This window comes from Pseudophryne corroboree, chromosome 2 (genome assembly GCF_028390025.1).
Source record: "Pseudophryne corroboree isolate aPseCor3 chromosome 2, aPseCor3.hap2, whole genome shotgun sequence".
NCBI classification, from domain to species: domain Eukaryota; kingdom Metazoa; phylum Chordata; class Amphibia; order Anura; family Myobatrachidae; genus Pseudophryne; species Pseudophryne corroboree.
The window spans coordinates 143,985,600-144,010,247 of record NC_086445.1 but is presented as its reverse complement, the minus strand read 5'-3'; the positions used below and the strand labels follow the sequence as shown (position 1 = coordinate 144,010,247).

The 24,648-nt window shown below is 45.9% G+C and overlaps 1 protein-coding gene across 1 annotated transcript in view; it reads left to right on the top strand.

Moving 5' to 3' along the window:
• ZAR1L (zygote arrest 1 like) overlaps nt 1–21,254 on the top strand; it is a 39,291-nt gene extending 18,037 nt beyond the window's left edge. The window contains exon 4 of the mRNA XM_063957035.1: nt 20,939–21,254. Within this exon, the coding sequence (XP_063813105.1) occupies nt 20,939–21,082 (144 nt within the window). The 3' untranslated portion in view covers nt 21,083–21,254. The remainder of the gene's footprint in view (nt 1–20,938) is intronic.
• The last annotated feature ends 3,394 nt before the right edge of the window (nt 21,255–24,648 follow it).

Genomic DNA, 24,648 nt, shown 5'->3' with positions numbered 1-24,648 from the left:
TGTTCATACTGTTAACTGGGTATGGTTATCACAAGTTATACGGTGTCATTGGTGTGGCTGGTATGAGTCTTACCCTGGATTCCAAATCCTTTCCTTGTAGTGTCAGCTCTTCCGGGCACAGTTTCCCTAACTGAGGTCTGGAGGAGGGGCATAGAGGGAGGAGCCAGTGCACACCAGATAGTACCTAATCTTTCTTTTAGAGTGCCCAGTCTCCTGCGGAGCCCGTCTATTCCCCATGGTCCTTACGGAGTACCCAGCATCCACTACGGACTACGAGAAATAGAATTACCGGTGAGTAAATTCTTATTATGGAGTCAAATCCCCATAGGAGGGGGAAAAGAAAGAGAAACCAGATACATTTAAGGTGCACTCATCCAAATACTGAATCATTAATACAATTATTATTTTGACACATATATATCCCCAGCAGCAGTATCAAGTAAGGGCTTAAATGCTCAGTAACCTTAATTACTATAGAGGTTTGTTTAATGATATATTTATATGGGACTCAATTGTCCTTTATTGAAAATAGAGCGAAATATTAAAATTCATAGAATGAAGGACCGTAAATAGAAGGTGACAGAAAATAAACTAATGTGAATAAAGATTTAAAAACAAAGCTAATGTGTTTCTCCCTTCATATATTTTCTTGTGTTTATTACAGTTGTGCATTCACATACATATATTTGCGCAGCACTGTACCAGTGCTATACTTATGAGACCTGCAGTTTTCATATTCATTTGAGCCTACTATGCTGTGATAGAGGGAGATATGCTGTTTTACTAGAAAGTTGCAAACTGTTACATCAAATTGTAACCAAGTTTTATTTAAGTAAGAATGTGCAACAAAAGATCTCCACTCCTGCCCCTAAGGCTGTGAAAATGATTACTTGATTCTAATATTATAAATTAAGGAGTGACACAATGTTGCTAAATATGTAACTTATGCCTGAAACTCTAGAATGTCATATGGTGCAGGAAATGCTGACATGATATTGTGTTAGAAGGAACTAATGGGGATAAACCAGGGTGGGTAATTCCACTGACCTTTATTCAAAACTATCTATTTCAATTATAGTAATCTCTGACATCAATTACTGTTACTGATGCTCAGATACATGTACAAGGTAAATGGATTACAATATATCCCATGTGATGTTGATACCATAGTGTTCCACACCGTTCATGTAAGTTGGTATTACGTATATATTTCTCCTTCATCCACTAGGGGCCACTGGAGTGTAGTTACAATGGGGAAATAGTAGGTAGTAATTGGGAGCTGGCACTTTAAAAATTCTCACACTGTGGCTAGCTCCTCCCCTACTATCTCCCCTCCAAGCCAGTCTTAGTTTAGTGCCCGAGGTGAGCTGGTTCACTTGGGTTTAGCTGAAGAAATTTTTCTTTTTTCTTTATTTTATTTTTCTTTCACACACTCAGACTGGCAGCTCTGCCACTGCCAGTCTGCACCGCGGGAGCTGCCGGCGGGGTCCCATCGCAGCTGCGTGCGGCTCGGGATGGGCCCCGGCTGAGGGAGACACTGATTCAGGCCGGACACCGCTGCGTGCGGCGCGTGTCGGGGCCACTCCATCAGAAGGACAGTGGTGAGTACAATCTCCCCCCCCCCTCCAGACTGATGTGTGATTTTACATTATATGTGCACTTAGATGTGATGGTCTTTACTGTGTTGTGCCCTGCATCTAACCCCCTTATAACGCTGCAGTGGAAGAGAGGGCGCACTTTCTAGTTTGAACTTGGTGCCATTATGTGGGGGGCGGAGCTTCAGCCCGCTCTGTAAGCGGGCTCAGCGGTCTTCAATCCCCGGCTGCAGCAGACAGGCAGCCGGGTGATACATTTACATTACCCGGCCGCAGCATACAAGCAGCCGGGTAATAAATAGCGGGTTTTTAAATTTAAAAGTGGCGCCGGAACAGAGGGGCGGAGCTAACTCCCGCTCCGTCCGGCGGCGGGCTCAGACTCTCGGCTTCCCGGCCGCAGCATACAGGCGGCCGGGGGGGTTACACACCGCTCCCCAGCCGCAGCATATACAAGGCGGCCGGGGGTTACACACCGCTCCCCGGCCGCAGCATACAGGCGGCCGGGGAGTTACATTTACAATCTACGGGCGCTCCCCGGCAGCAGCAAACAGGCGCCCGGGGGTTACATTTACCCGCACCCCGACCGCAGCAAGGCGGCCAGGGGATACATTGGCAGGGGGGCGGAGCTAACTCCCGCTCTGTACGGCGGGCTCTCTCCGCTCCCCGCGCCGCTGCAGCATGCCGCTCCAGTGTGTGTGGGGTCTCAGACTGAAGGCTCATTCCTCTCCTGGCTGTGCAGGGAGGATTTCTTTGCAAGGAGGGGTGAGTAAAAGTTTTATAACCCGCTTTACTCAGCGGGCTCCCAGGTCTCACTGTCGCTAGGCAACAAACCCTGTCTCTGGGGTTTTTAGCTTTTCCATACTTCATGCTGCTGAAATATAGCTACATTCCTCCCTGCAGTAGAGTCCTCTACCCGGCATTTTCCTACATGCAAATCAGGGAACCTGCTCTATTACGGTAGCTGGGACTCGGCTCATTAATAATTTAAAAATCTACTGTGCAGTGTTTATTTACCTACAAATACACAGTATTTATCTACCCTATTGGGTTCACATAGACAGTATTTATCTACCCGGTTGGTTTCACGGTGGTGTGTATATATACATATATAGCTATGTGTGTGTGTGTGTGTGTATATATGTGTATATATATATATTGCGTGTGGGTATGTATATAGATATATCCATAAAATACCAGATATAGGGGATAAAACAGATTATGCACACTTCCGCAATGTTTTCTAGAAACAGAATACCCCACCTTGCCACATAACATTTTCCCCCATCTTTTCTCACAGGCTGGTCACCATTTTGAAAAGCCAGCGGAACCTCAGAATCATCTGGTGCACCTTAATTAGCGGTACACTACATACAGGGTGGGGTGTTGCCTTCCCTTTATTCTTGGGTGTCACTAGTTACTAATGCTATTTGTAATTGGGGAATGTGTGTAAGGCATCAGACAAATAGCGCTGTGGCTCAGTACGCTAGTAGCGGGTATCTGAACAGGGGTTTGAATCCAAACAAAACTTTAAGGAGAGCTCCTATAGCCTAGGGCTAAGAATCCTGTCCCACAGCGCAGCGCTACTGGTTCAGGTCTCCGCTGCTCCAGAAAGTTTAGTTGAATCGTGTCTGTCACACATTATAGTGCAGACCTTACGTAGGGCTGTGTTTATTTAACCCACCTTTTCTCCTTTCGTTTGTCTCACCTGGGATAGTCAAAGAATTCCCTCTTAGGTGTGAAGTATGCGGTGGAGCCATCTGCTTAGCCCTCCACACACCTGCAGGACACTCCTGTTTGAACAGCTCAGATTATGCTGGTAATGTCACTGTTAACCAGAGACCTTGTACGTCATTTCTACTTTCCAAAGGGAACCTTGCTAACATTCCATGCATTACTGATGTCTGTTTTCTGTGGATCTGAACCAGTGTCTCAGAATATCCAGGTACATTATACAGCAGTTCATCTGATACTGCAGGTAAAGGAGGCGGACACGTCAAGTACATCGGGGTTCCACGCCAATGACGAAATGACAGCGACTGGTCCAGTTTCGGATGAGCTGGGCAGACTCCGGTAGGCGGCCGACAGACACCCGAATACCCAATATCGGGTATCAAAAAATGTTTGTTTTTCCTATCCTTTCCACGCAGATGGCAGGAGATGGTATCAGAACCTCTCTAGGGTATACCCCTCGATGTATCGCCAGTCCAACAAGCCGCCGTTTTCCTGAGGCAACCTTGCTCAGGGATTCATCGACATATGCGGCAGCGCGGTTCTACCATGTCCGGAGCAAGTAGGTTGGAGAACAATTGCCCTCTAGGTTACAGGATGCTTCGCATCAGGATCAATTGATACTTTGGTACAGGTCAGAATCACGATTCTGCTTTGTTCTTTGGAGGTCTCCACGTCTGCAGACTCGGACCCTGCATCTTCGCTTGGCTGTCTTAACCCGACGACCTCTGGGGCTGCGACAGTGACAGGTGAACATGAAATCCTACGGGGCAGATGGTTCTGGGGAAGGAACTTTCTGCAGGATTTCTTGAACCATTGGAGGTAAGTCCACTTTGCTTTCTCCTACTTCTGCCACAGCTCCAAGACGGACCTTTACCGGTCTTTCCTTTAGATTTTTACCGTGCCCTTTCAGGCTTTCGACTCCACACGGGTGATATCTTCGTCGCCAGGGGTTTTCAGGGTAAAAAGGCTGAAGCAGAGGTTCAACATCCTCGGTCCAGTCTGATTTTATGTCATCCTATACACCCATTACACAGACTTTCCTACCACCTGGAGGGTCCCAGGGTAGGCGCAGGTCGATGGGAGAAGGCTTGGCCGGTTACAACCGTCTCAGGAGTCCCTCGGCATGGGTCGGCCGATTTACGATGACAAGAGTCATACTGCAGGCTGCGCTCCATAGGTTTCTAACCGCAAAGGGTATTGACCCCTGTTTTTCACATATCATTTGAATTAGGACAGTTCTCAGGCCCTTGTTTTCTTTTCACGTTCCGAAGCCAAGTGGCTCGGACAGGCCTATTCTAGCCTTACAATCCTTTTTAGTCTGTGATTGCTAGTTTGAACAAGAAAGGGAGTTTTACGTGTCCCTTGTCTTCAGAGATGCCTGTTTACTGATTTCCGTTGGACAGGCTTTTCTCAGATTCGCATTACAGGATTCTCATTTTCTCTGACGTCCTAGTGGATGCTGGGGACTCCGTCAGGACCATGGGGATTAGCGGCTCCACAGGAGACAGGGCACAAAAGTAAAAGCTTTAGGATCAGGTGGTGTGCACTGGCTCCTCCCCCTATGACCCTCCTCCAAGCCTCAGTTAGATTTTTGTGCCCGGCCGAGAAGGGTGCAATCTAGGTGGCTCTCCTAAAGAGCTGCTTAGAGTAAAAGTTTTGTTAGGTTTTTTATTTTCAGTGAGTCCTGCTGGCAACAGGCTCACTGCATCGAGGGACTTAGGGGAGAGAAGTGAACTCACCTGCGTGCAGGATGGATTGGCTTCTTAGGCTACTGGACACCATTAGCTCCAGAGGGAGTCGGAACACAGGTCTCACCCTGGGGTTCGTCCCGGAGCTGCGCCGCCGACCCCCTTGCAGATGCCGAAAAGTGAAGAGGTCCAGAAACCGGCGGCAGAAGACTTTTCAGTCTTCATAAGGTAGCGCACTGCAGCTGTGCGCCATTGTTGTCAGCACACTTCATAGCAGCGGTCACTGAGGGTGCAGGGCGCTGGGGGGGGCGCCCTGGGCAGCAATGATAGTACCTTATTCTGGCTAAAAATACATCACATATAGCCCCTGGGGGCTATATGGATGTATTTAACCCCTGCCAGGTCTCAGAAAAACGGGAGAAGAAGCCTGCCGAACAGGGGGCGGAGCCTATTCTCCTCAGCACACAGCGCCATTTTCCCTCACAGAAATGCTGGTGGGAAGGCTCCCAGGCTCTCCCCTGCACTGCACTACAGAAACAGGGTTAAAACAGAGAGGGGGGGCACTTATTTGGCGATATGACTATATATATTAAAATGCTATAAGGGGAAAAACACTTATATAAAGGTTGTCCCTGTATAATTATAGCGTTTTTGGTGTGTGCTGGCAAACTCTCCCTCTGTCTCCCCAAAGGGCTAGTGGGGTCCTGTCCTCTATCAGAGCATTCCCTGTGTGTGTGCTGTGTGTCGGTACGTGTGTGTCGACATGTATGAGGACGATGTTGGTGAGGAGGCGGAGCAATTGCCTGTAATGGTGTCACTCTCTAGGGAGTCGACACCGGAATGGATGGCTTATTTAAGGAATTACGTGATAATGTCAACACGCTGCAAGGTCGGTTGACGACATGAGACGGCCGGCAAACCAATTAGTACCTGTCCAGGCGTCTCAAACACCGTCAGGGGCGTTAAAACGTCCTTTTACCTCAGTCGGTCGACACAGACACGGACACTGACTCCAGTGTCGACGGTGAAGAAACAAACGTATTTTCCTTTAGGGCCACACGTTACTTGTTAAGGGCAATGAAGGAGGTGTTACATATTTCTGATACTACAAGTACCACAAAAAAGGGTATTATGTGGAGTGTGAAAAAACTACCTGTAGTTTTTCCTGAATCAGATAAATTAAATGAAGTGTGTGATGCGTGGGTTTCCCCCGATAGAAAATTATTGGCGGTATACCCTTTCCCGCCAGAAGTTAGGGCGCGTTGGGAAACACCCCTTAGGGTGGATAAGGCGCTCACACGCTTATCAAAACAAGTGGCGGTACCGTCTCCAGATAGGGCCGCCCTCAAGGAGCCAGCTGATAGGAGGCTGGAAAATATCCTAAAAAGTATACATACTGGTGTTATACTGCGACCAGCGATCGCCTCAGCCTGGATGTGCAGCGCTGGGGTGGCTTGGTCGGATTCCCTGACTGAAAATATTGATACCCTTGACAGGGACAGTATTTTATTGACTATAGAACATTTAAAGGATGCATTTCTATATATGTGAGATGCACAGAGGGATATTTGCACTCTGGCATCAAGAGTAAGTGCGATGTCCATATCTGCCAGAAGTTGTTTATGGACACGACAGTGGTCAGGTGATGCAGATTCCAAACGGCACATGGAAGTATTGCCGTATAAAGGAGAAAAAGACAACGTCTTTTCAGCCTCAGTCCTTTCGTCCCCATAAGGGCAAGCGGGCAAAAGGCCAGTCATATCTGCCATGGGATAGAGGAAAGGGAAGAAGACTGCAGCAGGCAGCCCATTCCCAGAAACAGAAGCCCTCCACCGCTTCTGCCAAGTCCTCAGCATGACGCTGGGGCCGTACAAGCGGACTCAGGTGCGGTGGGGGGGGTCGTCTCAAGAGTTTCAGCACGCAGTGGGCTCACTCGCAAGTGGACCCCTGGATCCTACAAGTAGTATCCCAGGGGTACAGATTGGAAATTCGAGACGTCTCCCCCTCGCAGGTTCCTGAAGTCTGCTTTACCAACGTCTCCCTCCGACAGGGAGGCAGTAGTGGAAACAATTCACAAGCTGTATTCCCAGCAGGTGATAATCAAAGTACCCCTCCTACAACAAGGAAAGGGGTATTATTCCACACTATATTGTGGTACTGAAGCCAGACGGCTCGGTGAGACCTATTCTAAATCTGAAATAGTTGAACACTTACATACAAAGGTTCAAATCAAGATGGAGTCACTCAGAGCAGTGATAGCGAACCAGGAAGAAGGGGACTATATGGTGTCCCGGGACATCAGGGATGCTTACCTCCATGTCCCAATTTGCCCTTCTCACCAAGGGTACCTCAGGTTCGTGGTACAGAACTGTCACTATCAGTTTCAGACGCTGCCGGTTGGATTGTCCACGGCACCCCGGGTCCTTACCAAGGTAATGGCCGAAATGATTCTTCTTCAAAGAAAATGGACGATCTCCTGATAGGGGCAAGGTCCAGAGAACAGTTGGAGGTCGGAGTAGCACTATCTCAAGTAGTTCTACGACAGCACGGGTGGATTCTAAATATTCCAAAACCGCAGCTGTTTCCGACGACACGTCTGCTGTTCCTAGGGATGATTCTGGACACAGTCCAGAAAAAGGTGTTTCTCCCGGAGAAGAAAGCCAGGGAGTTATCCGAGCTAGTCAGGAACCTCCTAAAACCAGGAAAAGTGTCAGTGCATCATTGCACAAGGGTCCTGGGAAAAATGGTGGCTTCTTACGAAGCGATTCCATTCGGTAGATTTCACGCAAGAACTTTTCAGTGGGATCTGCTGGAAAAATGGTCTGGATCGCATCTTCAGATGCATCAGCGGATAACCCTGTCTCCAAGGACAAGGGTGTTTCTTCTGCGGTGGCTGCAGAGTGCTCATCTACTAAAGGGCCGCAGACTCGGCATTCAGGACTGGGTCCTGGTGACCACGGATGCCAGCCTGAGAGGCTGGGGAGCAGTCACACAGGGAAAAAATTTCCAGGGAGTGTGATCAAGTCTGGAGACTTCTCTCCACATAAATATACTGGAGCTAAGGGCAATTTACAATGTTCTAAGCTTGGCAAGACCTCTGCTTCAAGGTCAGCCGGTATTGATCCAGTCGGACAACATCACGGCAGTCGCCCACGTAAACAGACAGGGCGGCACAAGAAGCAGGAGGGCAATGGCAGAAACTGCAAGGATTCTTCGCTGGGCGAAAAATCATGTGATAGCACGGTCAGCAGTGTTCATTCCGGGAGTGGACAACTGGGAAGCAGACTTCCTCAGCAGGCACGACCTCCACCCGGGAGAGTGGGGACTTCATCGGGAAGTATTCCACATGATTGTGAACCGTTGGGAAAGACCAAAGGTGGACATGATGGCGTCCCGCCTGAACAAAAAACTGGACAGGTATTGCGCCAGGTCAAGAGACCCTCAAGCAATATCTGTGGACGTTCTGGTAACACCGTGGGTGTACCAGTCGGTGTATGTGTTCCCTCCTCTGCTTCTCATAACCAAGGTACTGAGAATTATAAGACGTAGAGGAGTAAGAACTATACTCGTGGCTCCGGATTGGCCAAGAAGGACGTGGCACCCGGAACTTCAAGAAATGCTCAGAGGACTCATGGCCTCTGCCGCTAAGAAGGGACTTGCTTCAGCAAGTACCAGGTCTGTTCCAAGACTTACCGCGGCTGCGTTTGACGGCATGGCGGTGGAACGCCAGATCCTAAGGGAAAAAGGCATTCCGGAAGAGGTCATTCCTACCCTGGTCAAAGCCAGGAAGGAGGTGACCGCAAAACATTATCACCACATGTGGCGAAAATATGTTGCGTGGTGTGAGGCCAGGAAGGCCCCACGAAGAAATTTCAACTCGGTCGATTCCTGCATTTCCTGCAAACAGGAGTGTCTATGGGCCTCAAATTGGGGTCCATTAAGGTTCAAATTTCGGCCCTGTAAATTTTCTTCCAGAAAGAATTGGCTTCAGTTCCTGAAGTCCAGAAGTTTGTCAAGGGAGTATTGCATATACAACCCCCTTTTTGTGCCTCCAGTGGCACTGTGGGATCTCAACGTAGTTCTGGGATTCCTCAAATCACATTTTAAACCGCTCAAATCTGTGGATTTGAAATATCTCACATGGAAAGTGACCATGCTGTTGGCCCTGGCCTCAGCCAGGCGAGTGTCAGAATTGGCGGCTTTGTCTCACAAAAGCCATATCTGATTGTCCATTCGGACAGGGCAGAACTGCGGACTCGTCCCCAGTTTCTTCCTAAGGTGGTGTCAGCGTTTCACCTGAACCAGCTTATTGTGGTACCTGCGGCTACTAGGGACTTGGAGGACTCCAAGTTGCTAGATGTTGTCAGGGCCATGAAAATATAGGTTTCCAGGACGGCTGGAGTCAGGAAAACTGACTCGCTGTTATCCTGTATGCACCCAACAAACTGGGTGCTCTTGCTTCTAAGCAGACGATTGCTCGTTGGATTTGTAGCACATTTCAACTTGCACATTCTGTGGCAGGCCTGCCACAGCCTAAATCTGTCAAGGCCCATTCCACAAGGAAGGTGGGCTCATCCTGGGCGGCTGCCCGAGGGGTCTCGGCATTACAACTCTGCCGAGCAGCTACGTGGTCGGGGGAGAACACGTTTGTAAAATTCTACAAATTTGATACCCTGGCTAAAGAGGACCTGGAGTTCTCTCATTCGGTGCTGCAGAGTCATCCGCACTCTCCCGCCCGTTTGGGAGCTTTGGTATAATCCCCATGGTCCTGACGGAGTCCCCAGCATCCACTAGGACGTCAGAGAAAATAAGATTTTACTTACCGATAAATCTATTTCTCGTAGTCCGTAGTGGATGCTGGGCGCCCATCCCAAGTGCGGATTGTCTGCAATACTTGTACATAGTTATTGTTACAAAAATCGGGTTGTTATTGTTGTGAGCCATCTTTTCAGAGGCTCCGCTGTTATCATGCTGTTAACTGGGTTCAGATCACAGGTTGTACAGTGTGATTGGTGTGGCTGGTAGGAGTCTTACCCGGGATTCAAAATCCTTCCTTATTGTGTACGCTCGTCCGGGCACAGTATCCTAACTGAGGCTTGGAGGAGGGTCATAGGGGGAGGAGCCAGTGCACACCACCTGATCCTAAAGCTTTTACTTTTGTGCCCTGTCTCCTGCGGAGCCGCTAATCCCCATGGTCCTGACGGAGTCCCCAGCATCCACTACGGACTACGAGAAATAGATTTATCGGTAAGTAAAATCTTATTTTTCACTGTCAGTCCTTTCCTCACGGTCTCTCTTCCGCTCCCACAGAGTTTAGGAAGATCACAGAATATCTCTTCTTCAAGGGCAGTAGGTGACGTTGGTTCCCTAATGGGACAATTTACTGCTACTATCCCACTCTGTACATTAGGTGGCTTCTGAATATCCGGAGGATCCAGGAGCTTCTGATTCGACACAGATCCACTTTATGCTCCGCATAGACGTTTCTCAACACGGTCCGTCAGAGGTTTTTTCATTCCTCGGCACCAGGTACTCTATTCCTTCAGTCAAGTTGCGACGCAATGAGTGGTCGCCTCCATTCCTCTCTGAGCGGGGGACAACAATCTTCTTTCCAGGTCAGGCCACCAGGTCAGACTCCTGGGTGAGGGAACATTCCCCGGAGTTTGGTCAGCTGGTCCGCTGTGGGCGGAAATTTCGGATCGACCTCGGGGCGTTCTGACTGACTCTTTAACCCTTTATTACTCTCGGACGTGAGCTCTGGCGGCAGTAGGCGAGGAGGCCCTCAGGGCTCCGGGGAGTTTTCTAGTTATTCTATCCTGCCTCCTTTTCTATTTCTACCTCATGTTCAGTAACACAGGAGGGGATTATGCATGCTAGTCCTCTCGGTGGCGCTGGTTGGGTCACGCATGACTTGAAGATACAGATACGCCTGTTGTCAGTAGAGGAGCCTTGGCTCCTACCTCGACTGGACTGTCTACTTCAACAGGCTACTTTTTTCTCCTTGTTCAATCTTACACTGGTTTCGTTTACCCGTGTGACTGTTCACGAGACCTCAGAAGGGAGGAGTTCCCTAGTTCAGTTAGGCCTACTGGGCCCCGATTTCAGAAGTCTGTTACCTCTTCTCGCTTTTGCCACTTTTGGAAAACTTTATGGGACATAATAAGGATAAAAGGGGTTTTTCCCCCTTCTCCCAGTTACCATTCATCTTTGGTTTCTCTGGGAGGTTTTGATCCGCTGCGCTTCAAACCACACTGACCGGAATTTTGGTCTCTGCCTTTTTCGGTTTTCTTCCAAATGAAATTAGCCTAGCGGCCATAAGTTCGGCCTCTTTTTCAGGGAGTACTCTATTGGCAACTCCCCTGGCTGTGCTTCAGCCTCAGCGGTCGTTTCTTCCAGAGGGGATATCCATTTTTCATATAAACCTGACACTAGTGTTTTTCAGTCCTCTCTGAATGTTGTCAGGGCTCGCCAACTCTCTCTACAGAGGTCTCAGGCTATTCGATGAAGTGTTTTTCTTCTTTGTTCTGTACGATGCTCCCGTACTAAATAGCCGGGGTCCCAGCATACGCTGGGCAGTTGGATACATTTGACCATCAGACAGTCTTCTTGGCGGTTACTAGGGAGCCTCAGTTTTCCATTTCAGCGCACTTTACGCGCATTGTAAGACCTTAGTGGGAAGCTGCCCACGGGGTCTCCATGAATATTTTGTCGGGCGGCTACTTGGTCAAACCGACATTCGTTTTGTCAAATTCTACAAGTTTGACACTTACGGCCTCTGCATCACTGTTTGGCCGAGCAGTTTTTACAGGACTCTCAGCGCTTTCCCACCCGTTTTTGGGAGCTCTGGGACGTCCCCATTGTAACTACCCTCCAGTGGCCCCTAGTGGATGAAGGAGAAATCAGGATTTTGGTACTTACCGATAAATCCCTTTCTCCGATTCCACAGGGGCCACTGGACGCCCGCCCAGCGCTGTTCCTCCTGGTTTTTTGCTTAACGGTTTGCAGATCACCATATGACTGCTTGTTGAGTTAAGGCTAGCCTGGTTTTTGTCAGGTTCTGTTCCAGGTTTAGTTTGGGTTCGCCTGGTTTACAGGGCGTCGCTAACCTCCTCTACCTTAAGGTTTGTTTATTACAGCTCTCCTCGGGCACAGTTTTACGTAGACTGGCTTGGAGGGGAGATAGTAGGGGAGGAGCTAGCCACAGTGTGAGAATTTTTAAAGTGCCAGCTCCCAATTACTACCTACTATTTCCCCATTGTAACTACACTCCAGTGGCCCCTGTGGAATCGGAGAAAGGGATTTATCGGTAAGTACCAAAATCCTGATTTAAACAGCGGTCGTTACTGGTACTCCGCAAAATTAAATTATGTCCATGCGGGGCATATTAGTAACATTTTAAGTATTGATAGTCACAATCAGATATGTTATAAATTGTACATGTCCCAGAGGATCATGCCCCAATTTGCCAGCAGACTGCAGTAAACGTACAATGACATTAAATATCCACTATATACAGGGACAATCCAGTGTCTGGCATTGACACCTGTGGTCTCTTATTTATTATTGTCAGCTCTCCCACAGCATATAAATTACAGGTATATGAATATGTTTACAAACTCCTCTCTAACCCCTAAGATCTCTCTTATTTATTGTCAGCTATCCCACAGCATATAAATGGAGCTTCAGGTATATAAATGTGTTTGCAGACTCCTCTCTACTATAAGCAGGTTTGGCTTCTATTACCACACTATAGGTCTCATAGGTATGCTGTATACCGTTAGCACAACATTAGACATAAATACTAAAATGGGAACACATAAATACTAAAATATAGTGCCCTGAGGAAGCTCATTAGGAGTGAAATGCGCATAGGCTTCAGCTATGTGTTCCCATTTTAGTATTTATGTCTAATGTTGTGCTAACGGTATACAGCATACCTATGAGACCTATAGTGTGGTAATAGAAGCCAAACCTGCTTATAGTAGAGAGGAGTCTGCAAACACATTTATATACCTGAAGCTCCATTTATATGCTGTGGGATAGCTGACATTAATAATAAATAAGAGAGATCTTAGGGGTTAGAGAGGAGTTTGTAAACATATTCATATACCTGTAACTTATATGCTGTGGGAGAGCTGACATTAATAATAAATAAGAGACCACAGGTGTCAATACCAGACACTGGATTGTCCCTGTATATAGTGGATATTGTCATTGTACGTTTACTGCAGTCTGCTGGCAAATTGGGGCATGATCCTCTGGGACATGTACAATTTATAACATATCTGATTGTGACTATCAATACTTAAATGTTACTAATATGCCCCGCATGGACATAATTTAATTTTGCGGAGTACCAGTAACGACCGCTGTTTAAATTAGAGATGAGCGGGTTCGGTTCCTCGGAATCCGAACCCGCCCGAACTTCATGATTTTTTACACGGATCCGAGCGACTCGGATCTTCCCGCCTTGCTCGGTTAACCCGAGCGCGCCCGAACGTCATCATGACGCTGTCGGATTCTCGCGAGGCTCGGATTCTATATAAGGAGCCGCGCGTCGCCGCCATTTTACACGTGCATTGAGATTGATAGTGAGAGGACGTGGCTGGCGTCCTCTCTGTTTAGAGAAGAAATAGATAGGAGAGTGAGACAGTGACACTTCATTTACTGGAGCTTAGGAGGAGTACTCAGACAGAGAGTGCAGAATTTTGCTGATAGTATTAGTTAGTTATACTAGTGACTGACCAGTGACCACCAGTGCAGTTTTATATTATTTAATATAATCCGTTCTCTGCCTGAAAAAACGATACACAGTGACTCAGTCACATACCATATCTGTGCTCAGCCCAGTGTGCTGCATCATCTATGTATAATATCTGACTGTGCTCACACAGCTTAATTGTGGGGGAGACTGGGGAGCAGTTAGGTTATAGCAGGAGCCAGGAGTACATATTAAAATTAAACAGTGCACACTTTTTTTCTGCAGGAGTGCCACTGCCAGTGTGACTGACCAGTGACCTGACCACCAGTATAGTATACTATATTGTATTGTGATTGACTGTCTGCCTGTAAAAGTTAAACACACGTCGTGTGACTTGTGTGGTGTTTTTTTATTCTATAAAATTAAAAACTCATTCTGCTGACAGACAGTGTCCAGCAGGTCCGTCATTATATAATATATACCTGTCCGGCTGCAGTAGTGATTATATATATATATATATATATATATAATTATAAATATATAATATTATAAATATAAATTTTTTTTTTTTATATATATCATTATTTATCATCCAGTCGCAGCAGACACAGTACGGTAGTTCACGGCTGTAGCTACCTCTGTGTCGGCACTCGGCAGTCCGTCCATAATTGTATACCACCTACCCGTGGTTTTTTTTTTCTTCTTTATACATACTACATCTCATTATCATCCAGTCTATATTAGCAGCAGACACAGTACAGTACGGTAGTCCACGGCTGTAGCTACCTCTGTGTCGGCAGTCCGTCCATAATTGTATACCACCTACCCGTGGTTTTTTTTTTTTCTTTCTTCTTTATACATACTACATCTCATTATCATCCAGTCTATATTAGCAGCAGACACAGTACGGTAGTCCACGGCTGTAGCTACCTCTGTGTCGGCAGTCCATCCATAATTGTATACTAGTATCCATCCATCTCCATTGTTTACCTGAGGTGCCTTTTAGTTGTGCCTATTAAAATATGGAGAACAAAAATGTTGAGGTTCCAAAATTAGGGAAAGATCAAGATCCACTTCCACCTCGTGCTGAAGCTGCTGCCACTAGTCATGGCCGAGACGATGAAATGCCAGCAACGTCGTCTGCCAAGGCCGATGCCCAATGGCATAGTACAGAGCATGTCAAATCCAAAACGCCAAATATCAGTAAAAAAAGGACTCCAAAATCTAAAATAAAATTGTCGGAGGAGAAGCGTAAACTTGCCAATATGCCATTTACCACACGGAGTGGCAAGGAACGGCTGAGGCCCTGGCCTATGTTCATGGCTAGTGGTTCAGCTTCACATGAGGATGGAGGCACTCAGCCTCTCGCTAGAAAAATGAAAAGACTCAAGCTGGCAAAAGCAGTAGCACCGCAAAGAACTGTGCGTTCTTCGAAATCCCAAATCCACAAGGAGAGTCCAATTGTGTCGGTTGCGATGCCTGACCTTCCCAACACTGGACGTGAAGAGCATGCGCCTTCCACCATTTGCACGCCCCCTGCAAGTGCTGGAAGGAGCACCCGCAGTCCAGTTCCTGATAGTCAGATTGAAGATGTCAGTGTTGAAGTACACCAGGATGAGGAGGATATGGGTGTTGCTGGCGCTGGGGAGGAAATTGACCAGGAGGATTCTGATAGTGAGGTGGTTTGTTTAAGTCAGGCACCCGGGGAGACACCTGTTGTCCGTGGGGGGAATATGGCCGTTGACATGCCTGGTGAAAATACCAAAAAAATCAGCTCTTCGGTGTGGAAGTATTTCACCAGAAATGCGGACAACATTTGTCAAGCCGTGTGTTCCCTTTGTCAAGCTGTAATAAGTAGGGGTAAGGACGTTAACCACCTCGGAACATCCTCCCTTATACGTCACCTGCAGCGCATTCATAATAAGTCAGTGACAAGTTCAAAAACTTTGGGCGACAGCGGAAGCAGTCCACTGACCAGTAAATCCCTTCCTCTTGTAACCAAGCTCACGCAAACCACCCCACCAACTCCCTCAGTGTCAATTTCCTCCTTCCCCAGGAATGCCAATAGTCCTGCAGGCCATGTCACTGGCAATTCTGACGAGTCCTCTCCTGCCTGGGATTCCTCCGATGCATCCTTGCGTGTAACGCCTACTGCTGCTGGCGCTGCTGCTGGGAGTCGATGGTCATCCCAGAGGGGAAGTCGTAAGCCCACTTGTACTACTTCCAGTAAGCAATTGACTGTCCAACAGTCCTTTGCGAGGAAGATGAAATATCACAGCAGTCATCCTGCTGCAAAGCGGATAACTGAGGCCTTGACAACTATGTTGGTGTTAGACGTGCGTCCGGTATCCGCCGTTAGTTCACAGGGAACTAGACAATTTATTGAGGCAGTGTGCCCCCGTTACCAAATACCATCTAGGTTCCACTTCTCTAGGCAGGCGATACCGAGAATGTACACGGACGTCAGAAAAAGACTCACCAGTGTCCTAAAAAATGCAGTTGTACCCAATGTCCACTTAACCACGGACATGTGGACAAGTGGAGCAGGGCAGACTAAGGACTATATGACTGTGACAGCCCACTGGGTAGATGTATGGACTCCCGCCGCAAGAACAGCAGCGGCGGCACCAGTAGCAGCATCTCGCAAACGCCAACTCTTTCCTAGGCAGGCTACGCTTTGTATCACCGGTTTCCAGAATACGCACACAGCTGAAAACCTCTTACGGCAACTGAGGAAGATCATCGCGGAATGGCTTACCCCAATTGGACTCTCCTGTGGATTTGTGGCATCGGACAACGCCAGCAATATTGTGTGTGCATTAAATATGGGCAAATTCCAGCACGTCCCATGTTTTGCACATACCTTGAATTTGGTGGTGCAGAATTTTTTTAAACGACAGGGGCGTGCAAGAGATGCTGTCGGTGGCCAGAAGAATTGCGGGACACTTTCGGCGTACAGGCACCACGTACAGAAGACTGGAGCACCACCAAAAACTACTGAACCTGCCCTGCCATCATCTGAAGCAAGAAGTGGTAACGAGGTGGAATTCAACCCTCTATATGCTTCAGAGGTTGGAGGAGCAGCAAAAGGCCATTCAAGCCTATACAATTGAGCACGATATAGTAGGTGGAATGCACCTGTCTCAAGCGCAGTGGAGAATGATTTCAACGTTGTGCAAGGTTCTGATGCCCTTTGAACTTGCCACACGTGAAGTCAGTTCAGACACTGCCAGCCTGAGTCAGGTCATTCCCCTCATCAGGCTTTTGCAGAAGAAGCTGGAGACATTGAAGGAGGAGCTAACACGGAGCGATTCCGCTAGGCATGTGGGACTTGTGGATGGAGCCCTTAATTCGCTTAACAAGGATTCACGGGTGGTCAATCTGTTGAAATCAGAGCACTACATTTTGGCCACCGTGCTCGATCCTAGATTTAAAGCCTACCTTGGATCTCTCTTTCCGGCAGACACAAGTCTGCTGGGGTTGAAAGACCTGCTGGTGAGAAAATTGTCAAGTCAAGCGGAACGCGACCTGTCAACATCTCCTCCTTCACATTCTCCCGCAACTGGGGGTGCGAGGAAAAGGCTCAGAATTCCGAGCCCACCCGCTGGCGGTGATGCAGGGCAGTCTGGAGCGACTGCTGATGCTGACATCTGGTCCGGACTGAAGGACCTGACAACGATTACGGACATGTCGTCTACTGTCACTGCATATGATTCTCTCACCATTGAAAGAATGGTGGAGGATTATATGAGTGACCGCATCCAAGTAGGCACGTCACACAGTCCGTACTTATACTGGCAGGAAAAAGAGGCAATTTGGAGGCCCTTGCACAAACTGGCTTTATTCTACCTAAGTTGCCCTCCCACAAGTGTGTACTCCGAAAGAGTGTTTAGTGCCGCCGCTCACCTTGTCAGCAATCGGCGTACGAGGTTACATCCAGAAAATGTGGAGAAGATGATGTTCATTAAAATGAATTATAATCAATTCCTCCGCGGAGACATTGACCAGCAGCAATTGCCTCCACAAAGTACACAGGGAGCTGAGATGGTGGATTCCAGTGGGGACGAATTGATAATCTGTGAGGAGGGGGATGTACACGGTGATATATCGGAGGATGATGATGAGGTGGACATCTTGCCTCTGTAGAGCCAGTTTGTGCAAGGAGAGATTAATTGCTTCTTTTTTGGGGGGGGTCCAAACCAACCCGTCATTTCAGTCAGTCGTGTGGCAGACCCTGTCACTGAAATGATGGGTTGGTTAAAGTGTGCATGTCCTGTTTATACAACATAAGGGTGGGTGGGAGGGCCCAAGGACAATTCCATCTTGCACCTCCTTTTTTTCTTTTATTTTTCTTTGCGTCATGTGCTGTTTGGGGAGGGTTTTTTGGAAGGGCCATCCTGCGTGACACTGCAGTGCCACTCCTAGATGGGCCCGGTGTTTGTGTCTGCCACTAGGGTCGCTTATCTTACTCAGTCAGCTACCTCATTGCGCCTCTTTTTTTCTTTGCGTCATGTGCTGTTTGGGGAGGGTTTTTTGGAAGGGACATCCTGCGTGACACTGCAGTGCCACTCCTAGATGGGCCCGGTGTTTGTGTCGGCCACTAGGGTCGCTTATCTTACTCACACAGCGACCTTGGTGCAAATTTTAGGACTAAAAATAATATTGTGAGGTATTCAGAATAGACTGAAAATGAGTGGAAATTATGGTTTTTGAGGTTAATAATACTTTGGGATCAAAATGACCCCCAAATTCTATGATTTAAGCTGTTTTTTAGGGTTTTTTGAAAAAAACACCCGAATCCAAAACACACCCGAATCCGACAAAAAAAATTCGGTGAGGTTTTGCCAAAACGCGGTCGAACCCAAAACACGGCCGCGGAACCGAACCCAAAACCAAAACACAAAACTTGAAAAATTTCCGGCGCTTATCTCTAGTTTAAATATATACGTAATACCAACTTACATGAACGGTGTGGAACACTATGGTATCAACATCACATGGGATATATTGTAATCCATTTACCTTGTACATGTATCTGAGCATCAGTAACAACAGTAATTGATGTCAGATTACTATAATTGAAATAGATAGTTTTGAATAAAGGTCAGTGGAATTACCCACCCTGGTTTATCCCCATTAGTTCCTTCTAACACAATATCATGTCAGCATTTCCTGCACCATATGACATTCTAGAGTTTCAGGCATAAGTTACATATTTAGCAACATTGTGTCACTCCTTAATTTATAATATTAGAATCAAGTAATCATTTTCACAGCCTTAAGGTGTGTACACACGGTAAGATTTTTTTCATTCGATTCTGACTATATAGTCAGAATCGGATGAAAAGATAGTGCAGATCGCAAGGTGACAGTCGCCTTGCGATGCCGATGCGCGGTCGGCATCGGCAGAAAAAATAGGCTGTGCAGGCAAGTCAATCCTGACTATCTCTATAGAAGAGATAGTCAGGATTGACACTTAGCCAAAATCGCACATAGCCAGCATCGCAAGCACACTCATTATGTGCTTGCGATACTGGCTAAGTGCCGACCCGGCCCCCTGTCGCACGGTGAGAATCGGATAAGTCCGAATCTCACCGTGTGTATGCACCCTAAGGGGCAGGAGTGGAGATCTTTTGTTGCACATTCTTACTTACATCAAATTGTAACCAAGTTTTATTTAAGTTTGCAACTTTCTAGTAAAACAGCATATCTCCCTCTATCACAGCATAGTAGGCTCAAATGAATATGAAAACTGCAGGTCTCATAAGTATAGCACTGGTACAGTGCTGCGCAAATATATGTATGTGAATGCACAACTGTAATAAACACAAGAAAATATATGAAGGGAGAAACACATTAGCTTTGTTTTTAAATCTTTATTCACATTAGTTTATTTTCGGTCACCTTCTATTTACTGTCCTTTATTCTATGAATTTTAATATTTTGCTCTATTTTCAATAAAGGACAATTGAGTCCCATATAAATATATAATTAAACAAACCTCTATAGTAATTAAGGTTACTGAGCATTTAAGCCCTTACTTGATGATGCTGCTGCTGGGGATATATGTGTCAAAATAATAATTGTATTAATGATTCAGTATTTGGATGAGTGCACCTTAAATGTATCTGGTTTCTCTTTCTTTTCCCCCTCCTATGGGGATTTGACTCCATATCCTTGTTTAAACCAGTTGGTAGCACCTTTATGAGCCTTTGAACCTTTATGCGTGCATGTGAATCCCTATAATAGGGTTTAATGAGAAATAATTATAGGCACTCCAACATATTTACAACATAATTCATAAATCTCGGTGCGGGTTACTCTCCAGACCTGGTGAAAGGCTTTGCCTGACCAGTACTGGTACTTTTAAATTCTTATTATATTGTATGTTTTTTTTTATATATTTTTTTTTATTTTTTTTTATTTTAATGGACACTTTTGTATACGTGTGTGTGACTGAGCCTCTGAATTCCCCCTGCTGCTCTGAAGGACCGGATAGTTTCCTCTGCCTCCCTGCACCCTCCCCCAGTGTTTGCCATGCTGCTGATCAGTTAGCACGGCAGGACCTCCCCACCTGGCAGCTGCAGACAATAGCAGCCGCTGGGGAAGCGTAAGTTAACCCCCCCATCCTCCTTCCACCCTTATGTACCTGGTCACTGTTCAGGCTATTAAAGGGAGAACTGCATAATACCAATGGTGCAGACCAATGTTTGGAGAGCGACTTATACAAATCACTTTTTTTTTTTTTTTTTACTGAAACTTTTGGATAAGTTGAAATTTTGACAATTCACTTTTCTAGTGTGTGTGGTGGTTTATTTTTATTTTTTTGGGGATGTCACCAGTTAGGTCATTAACTAACATAAGGCTTTTCAGATACTTCTCCTCCTGCTTGGGGGACAGTTAGTAAAAAAAATGACCATGGCTAAGTGAATGGGAAAAACTGGTGGCCAGCAGCATTAAGTTGTATTGTGGGTTAATGTGGCTGATTGTCCTTCAGTGTTGTGTAATGTACATGGTTACTCTGTGCATTAATGGCTAATCAATTAGTAGTGCAGCATTATTACAGCAAAGTGACTTGTATCTATATCTGGGTCATTTAGTTTTTGCAGTTAAAGTGGTACCTAGAAAGTATTAAACCTCTTATGGCTAGTATTACTGCTGCTGGATGCTAGTATACCCATAGACAGTCTCATTTGTGTATACTACCTTTTTATTTTTTAAAGGTTTGTACAAAGACTCGTTGCTCCTGTCCACAAAAGAAAAGACACATAGATCTGAAGAGGCCTCACCGCCAAGAACTCTGTGGTCGCTGCAAAAACAAAAAGCTCTCGTGTGACAATACTTACAGCTTCAAATATATTGTCTGATGTGGAGTACATCTTGGCCTTTTAAGGAGCATTATGTATAACCACATAGCACTCTGTAGAATTACTTGAATTGGTAGTCCTGTTTGACGAAGCAGTGAAGAATGGTCTGAAGAATCATGTTTTGTAATGACCTCCTTTTGTATACATTGTAAATAAAGTTTATCTGACAGTATATGCAAATTCACTTTGTTCTGTTCATATGTAAAGAAAATAGGACACTAACTGGAGCAGGGCATACTATGGGATATGAATGACTTCTAACGTGAAAGTTGCCCATAGTAAGCATATGTACAATTCCCCCAAATTACACTAGGCAATATACAGTGGGGTTTGTAATCTGAGCAACGGAAGATTGTCCAGATCCCTTCGTTCTCTTCCACCTACTAAAGTAAAGACCTTTTATCAGAGGTTCCCAAATGATGCTATTACAGCCCAGGTTTTATGGATATCCATGCTTGAGCCCAGGTAACTTAATTAGTACCTCAGCCAACTTGATTTAACCATCTGGTCTCAAGCATGGCTATCCTTAACCTGTACTGTAATAGCAGTGTGGCAAACTCTGGATTTGATGGTCTATAGTCCAGAAACACTACCTATGCAGCATTCCTTTATCTGTGTATAGTATGGTGGCGCTGTTGCTATAGGTGGACTGTAAAAAGCCAATGCTTTTACTATGTGTTTGCTAGTAAGAGCACTTCACTTAAGTTTCTGGCATAAACACATTCACTACCTTATAGCTTCCCTTGCCAATTTCCTCCACCTAATGTTTTCTTGGCTAAGTTTGCAGACTGATCATACTAGCCCCAGATTGATACCTGTAGGGGCCAGCCTGCTAAAGATTCTACAGGTATCAATCTGGGGCTAGTATGATCAGTCTGCAAACTTAGCCAAGAAAACATTAGGTGGAGGAAATTGGCAAGGGAAGCTATAAGGTAGTGAATGTGTTTATAACAAACTGCATGAATCTGGTAGTATAACATGGCTTTCTATGGGATGCCTTCAAGATGCTGGCTGTTGGGATCCTGGCTGCTGGAATAGACACCCTGCAGAAACCTGATGTCTGCACTCTGAATGGGTCAGGATACTGACTGGAATCCCAACAGTACCTATGGGTGCAAGTTTAGGCTACAGGGGGTGGGTAGGTTAAGGTCGGGCACCTCTGGGGGGTGGGGGGGTGGGGAGAGGGTAGACCACCCCTTACTCACCCCTGTTGGTTGTCTGATCTTCAGGATCCCGTGCGTTGGGATAACATTGATTCCTTTGCTACAGGTACAGCCATTTACCTACTACTGCTTCTCCTCCAAAGCCTTCATTATTTGCAGTGTATAGTATTTGAAGCATTATCTATGGGCAGGAAGTAATTGGTCATAAATGGATCAGGTGTAATAAGTGCTTTATCCCAGTATTGTATTAAACTGCACTTTACTAGTGTAAGATGTTAAGGATGGGTACATGGTAACTGACAATGTGACCAGATACTTTCCCGGAAGCCAAAGCCTCCTTTGCACTCGCCAAACATTAAATGGACTGATCAAACATGCCAGCAGAACATTCATTCCCTGCTCATGTGCAGCATGAATGCAGATTTCCTGAGCATGCACACTCACTGCACTCTGGTTAGTAGGAAACTATCCCTGGAGTTTCCTCTGCAATGTCCCTTAGCCAAGTGTTGCTGTGTACCAGGTGTAAGTCCACTTTCCCAACGCCTACTGATGTTTTATGTAGCCAGACCAAAGTGATTGATGTGCACCCACTGCATTAAAACAAATGGCAGTGTGTACACAGGGTCTGATTCAGCAGTGGAATCTGTTTTGGTATTGGATGCAAGGAGCAGGTGTTGTCAGCCTGCGCAGGACATAACTGGAGGGTGGCTAACCAGACGCAGTTGTCTCAATCAGTGACTACAGCTTTTGCCACAGTTGCACTGGCACCCATGTTTAACATATTCATTAATGAGCTAGGAGAGGGACTGGAAAGCAGAGTGTCAATTTTCAGATGATACTAAACTACTGTATGTAGAGTTATTAATTCAGACAAGGATGTGGAGTCTCTACAGAATGACTTATCTAGACTTGAGGTCTGGGCAGATAAATGGAGAATGAGGTTCAATATAGACAAATGTAAAGTTATGCACTTTGGGACTAAGAACAATCAGGCAGCCTATAAACTAAATGGGGAAAATGTAGGGATAACGGTAGATGAAAAAGATTTGTATGTGCTCATCGATAAACTTAGTAGCAGTACGCAATGTCAAAATGTAGCAACAAAAGCTAATAAGATGTTAGCATGCATAAAACGGGGTATGGAGACATGGGATGAGAGTGTAATCCTGCCACTGTATATAAATCATTGGTGTGGCCACACCTGGAATATTGTGTACGGTTTTGGGCACCATACTATATAAAAATATCTTGGAACTCGAAAGTGTTCAGAGGCGAGCCACTAAACTGGTTAAGGGGTTAGAGGCACTGGATTATGAGGAAAGACTTAAAAGGTTAGATATGCTCACACTGGAAAAGGTGACTGAGAGGAGACCTCATTAATATTCATAAATTAAGGGACAATACCAGGATTTATCAAACTATTTGTTTACCAAAAAACACTACATAGCACACGAGGACACCCCCTGAGGTTAGAAGGAAAAAAAATTCCATACTCAACAGAGAAAAGGGTTCTTCACAGTAAGGATTTGGAATTCTCTGCCAGAGAAGGTAGTAATGGTGGACTCAATGGGGTATATGCAATTGCGGTCGAATTGCCGCGAAAGTCGAAAAACGGGGCATTTTCGACAAAAAAAACATGTCGAATTGGTTTCGACAATACAGTACTTTTCGTCAAAATACCTGCCGTTTCAGATTCGACTTTTTGCAAATCGACATTTTCAAAATTCGACATGTCTGACATGGTCAAAATGCGGCTTTTCAACAAAAGTATATTCAATTGAAGAATGTCGATTCGACAACAGTGCTTTTCGACAGTCATTTCGTCAATTTCATTCCGCCTCACTTTGCTGGCAAGAGCTGATAATTTTTTTTAAAAAAATGTGTTTTTTTTTTTTTTTTTTTTGCTTTTTGGATTGCTAATAGCATATCTATTTATATTTTGAAGGGATTATCTACTTGGTTTGTGTTTTCTTGACTCCAGTATTTAAATGATTTTTAAAAAGAATATTTTTTTCTTCACTCTGCTGAGGGAAATGTACCCATGATTCCACAGTTTTACCCAGGATACACTAATGCAAAGCCACTCCTCTATCCTCACTCCCGGGTTTAAGACTTCAGGGAGAAGGGAGCCATTACAGTCAGCTCTCTTGTGGAATCGTTTTTTTAGGACAATCCCTGCGTTTTAACACATTTATATCCTATTTTTGTACTGACTACAATAATGGAGCCTTTTTTTGACCAGATTGTGATGTTCATGCTGGCTGCAAGCATGGAGGAAGAAAGGGCTGCTGAACATCAGGATCAAAGTCAGCAAATGTCTGCATTGGGTGAGTTAGTATTGCGTGTTTCATTTCCACGTCCACGCCAGTATCGCACTAGGCGTGAACTGGAGGATCTCAGCGA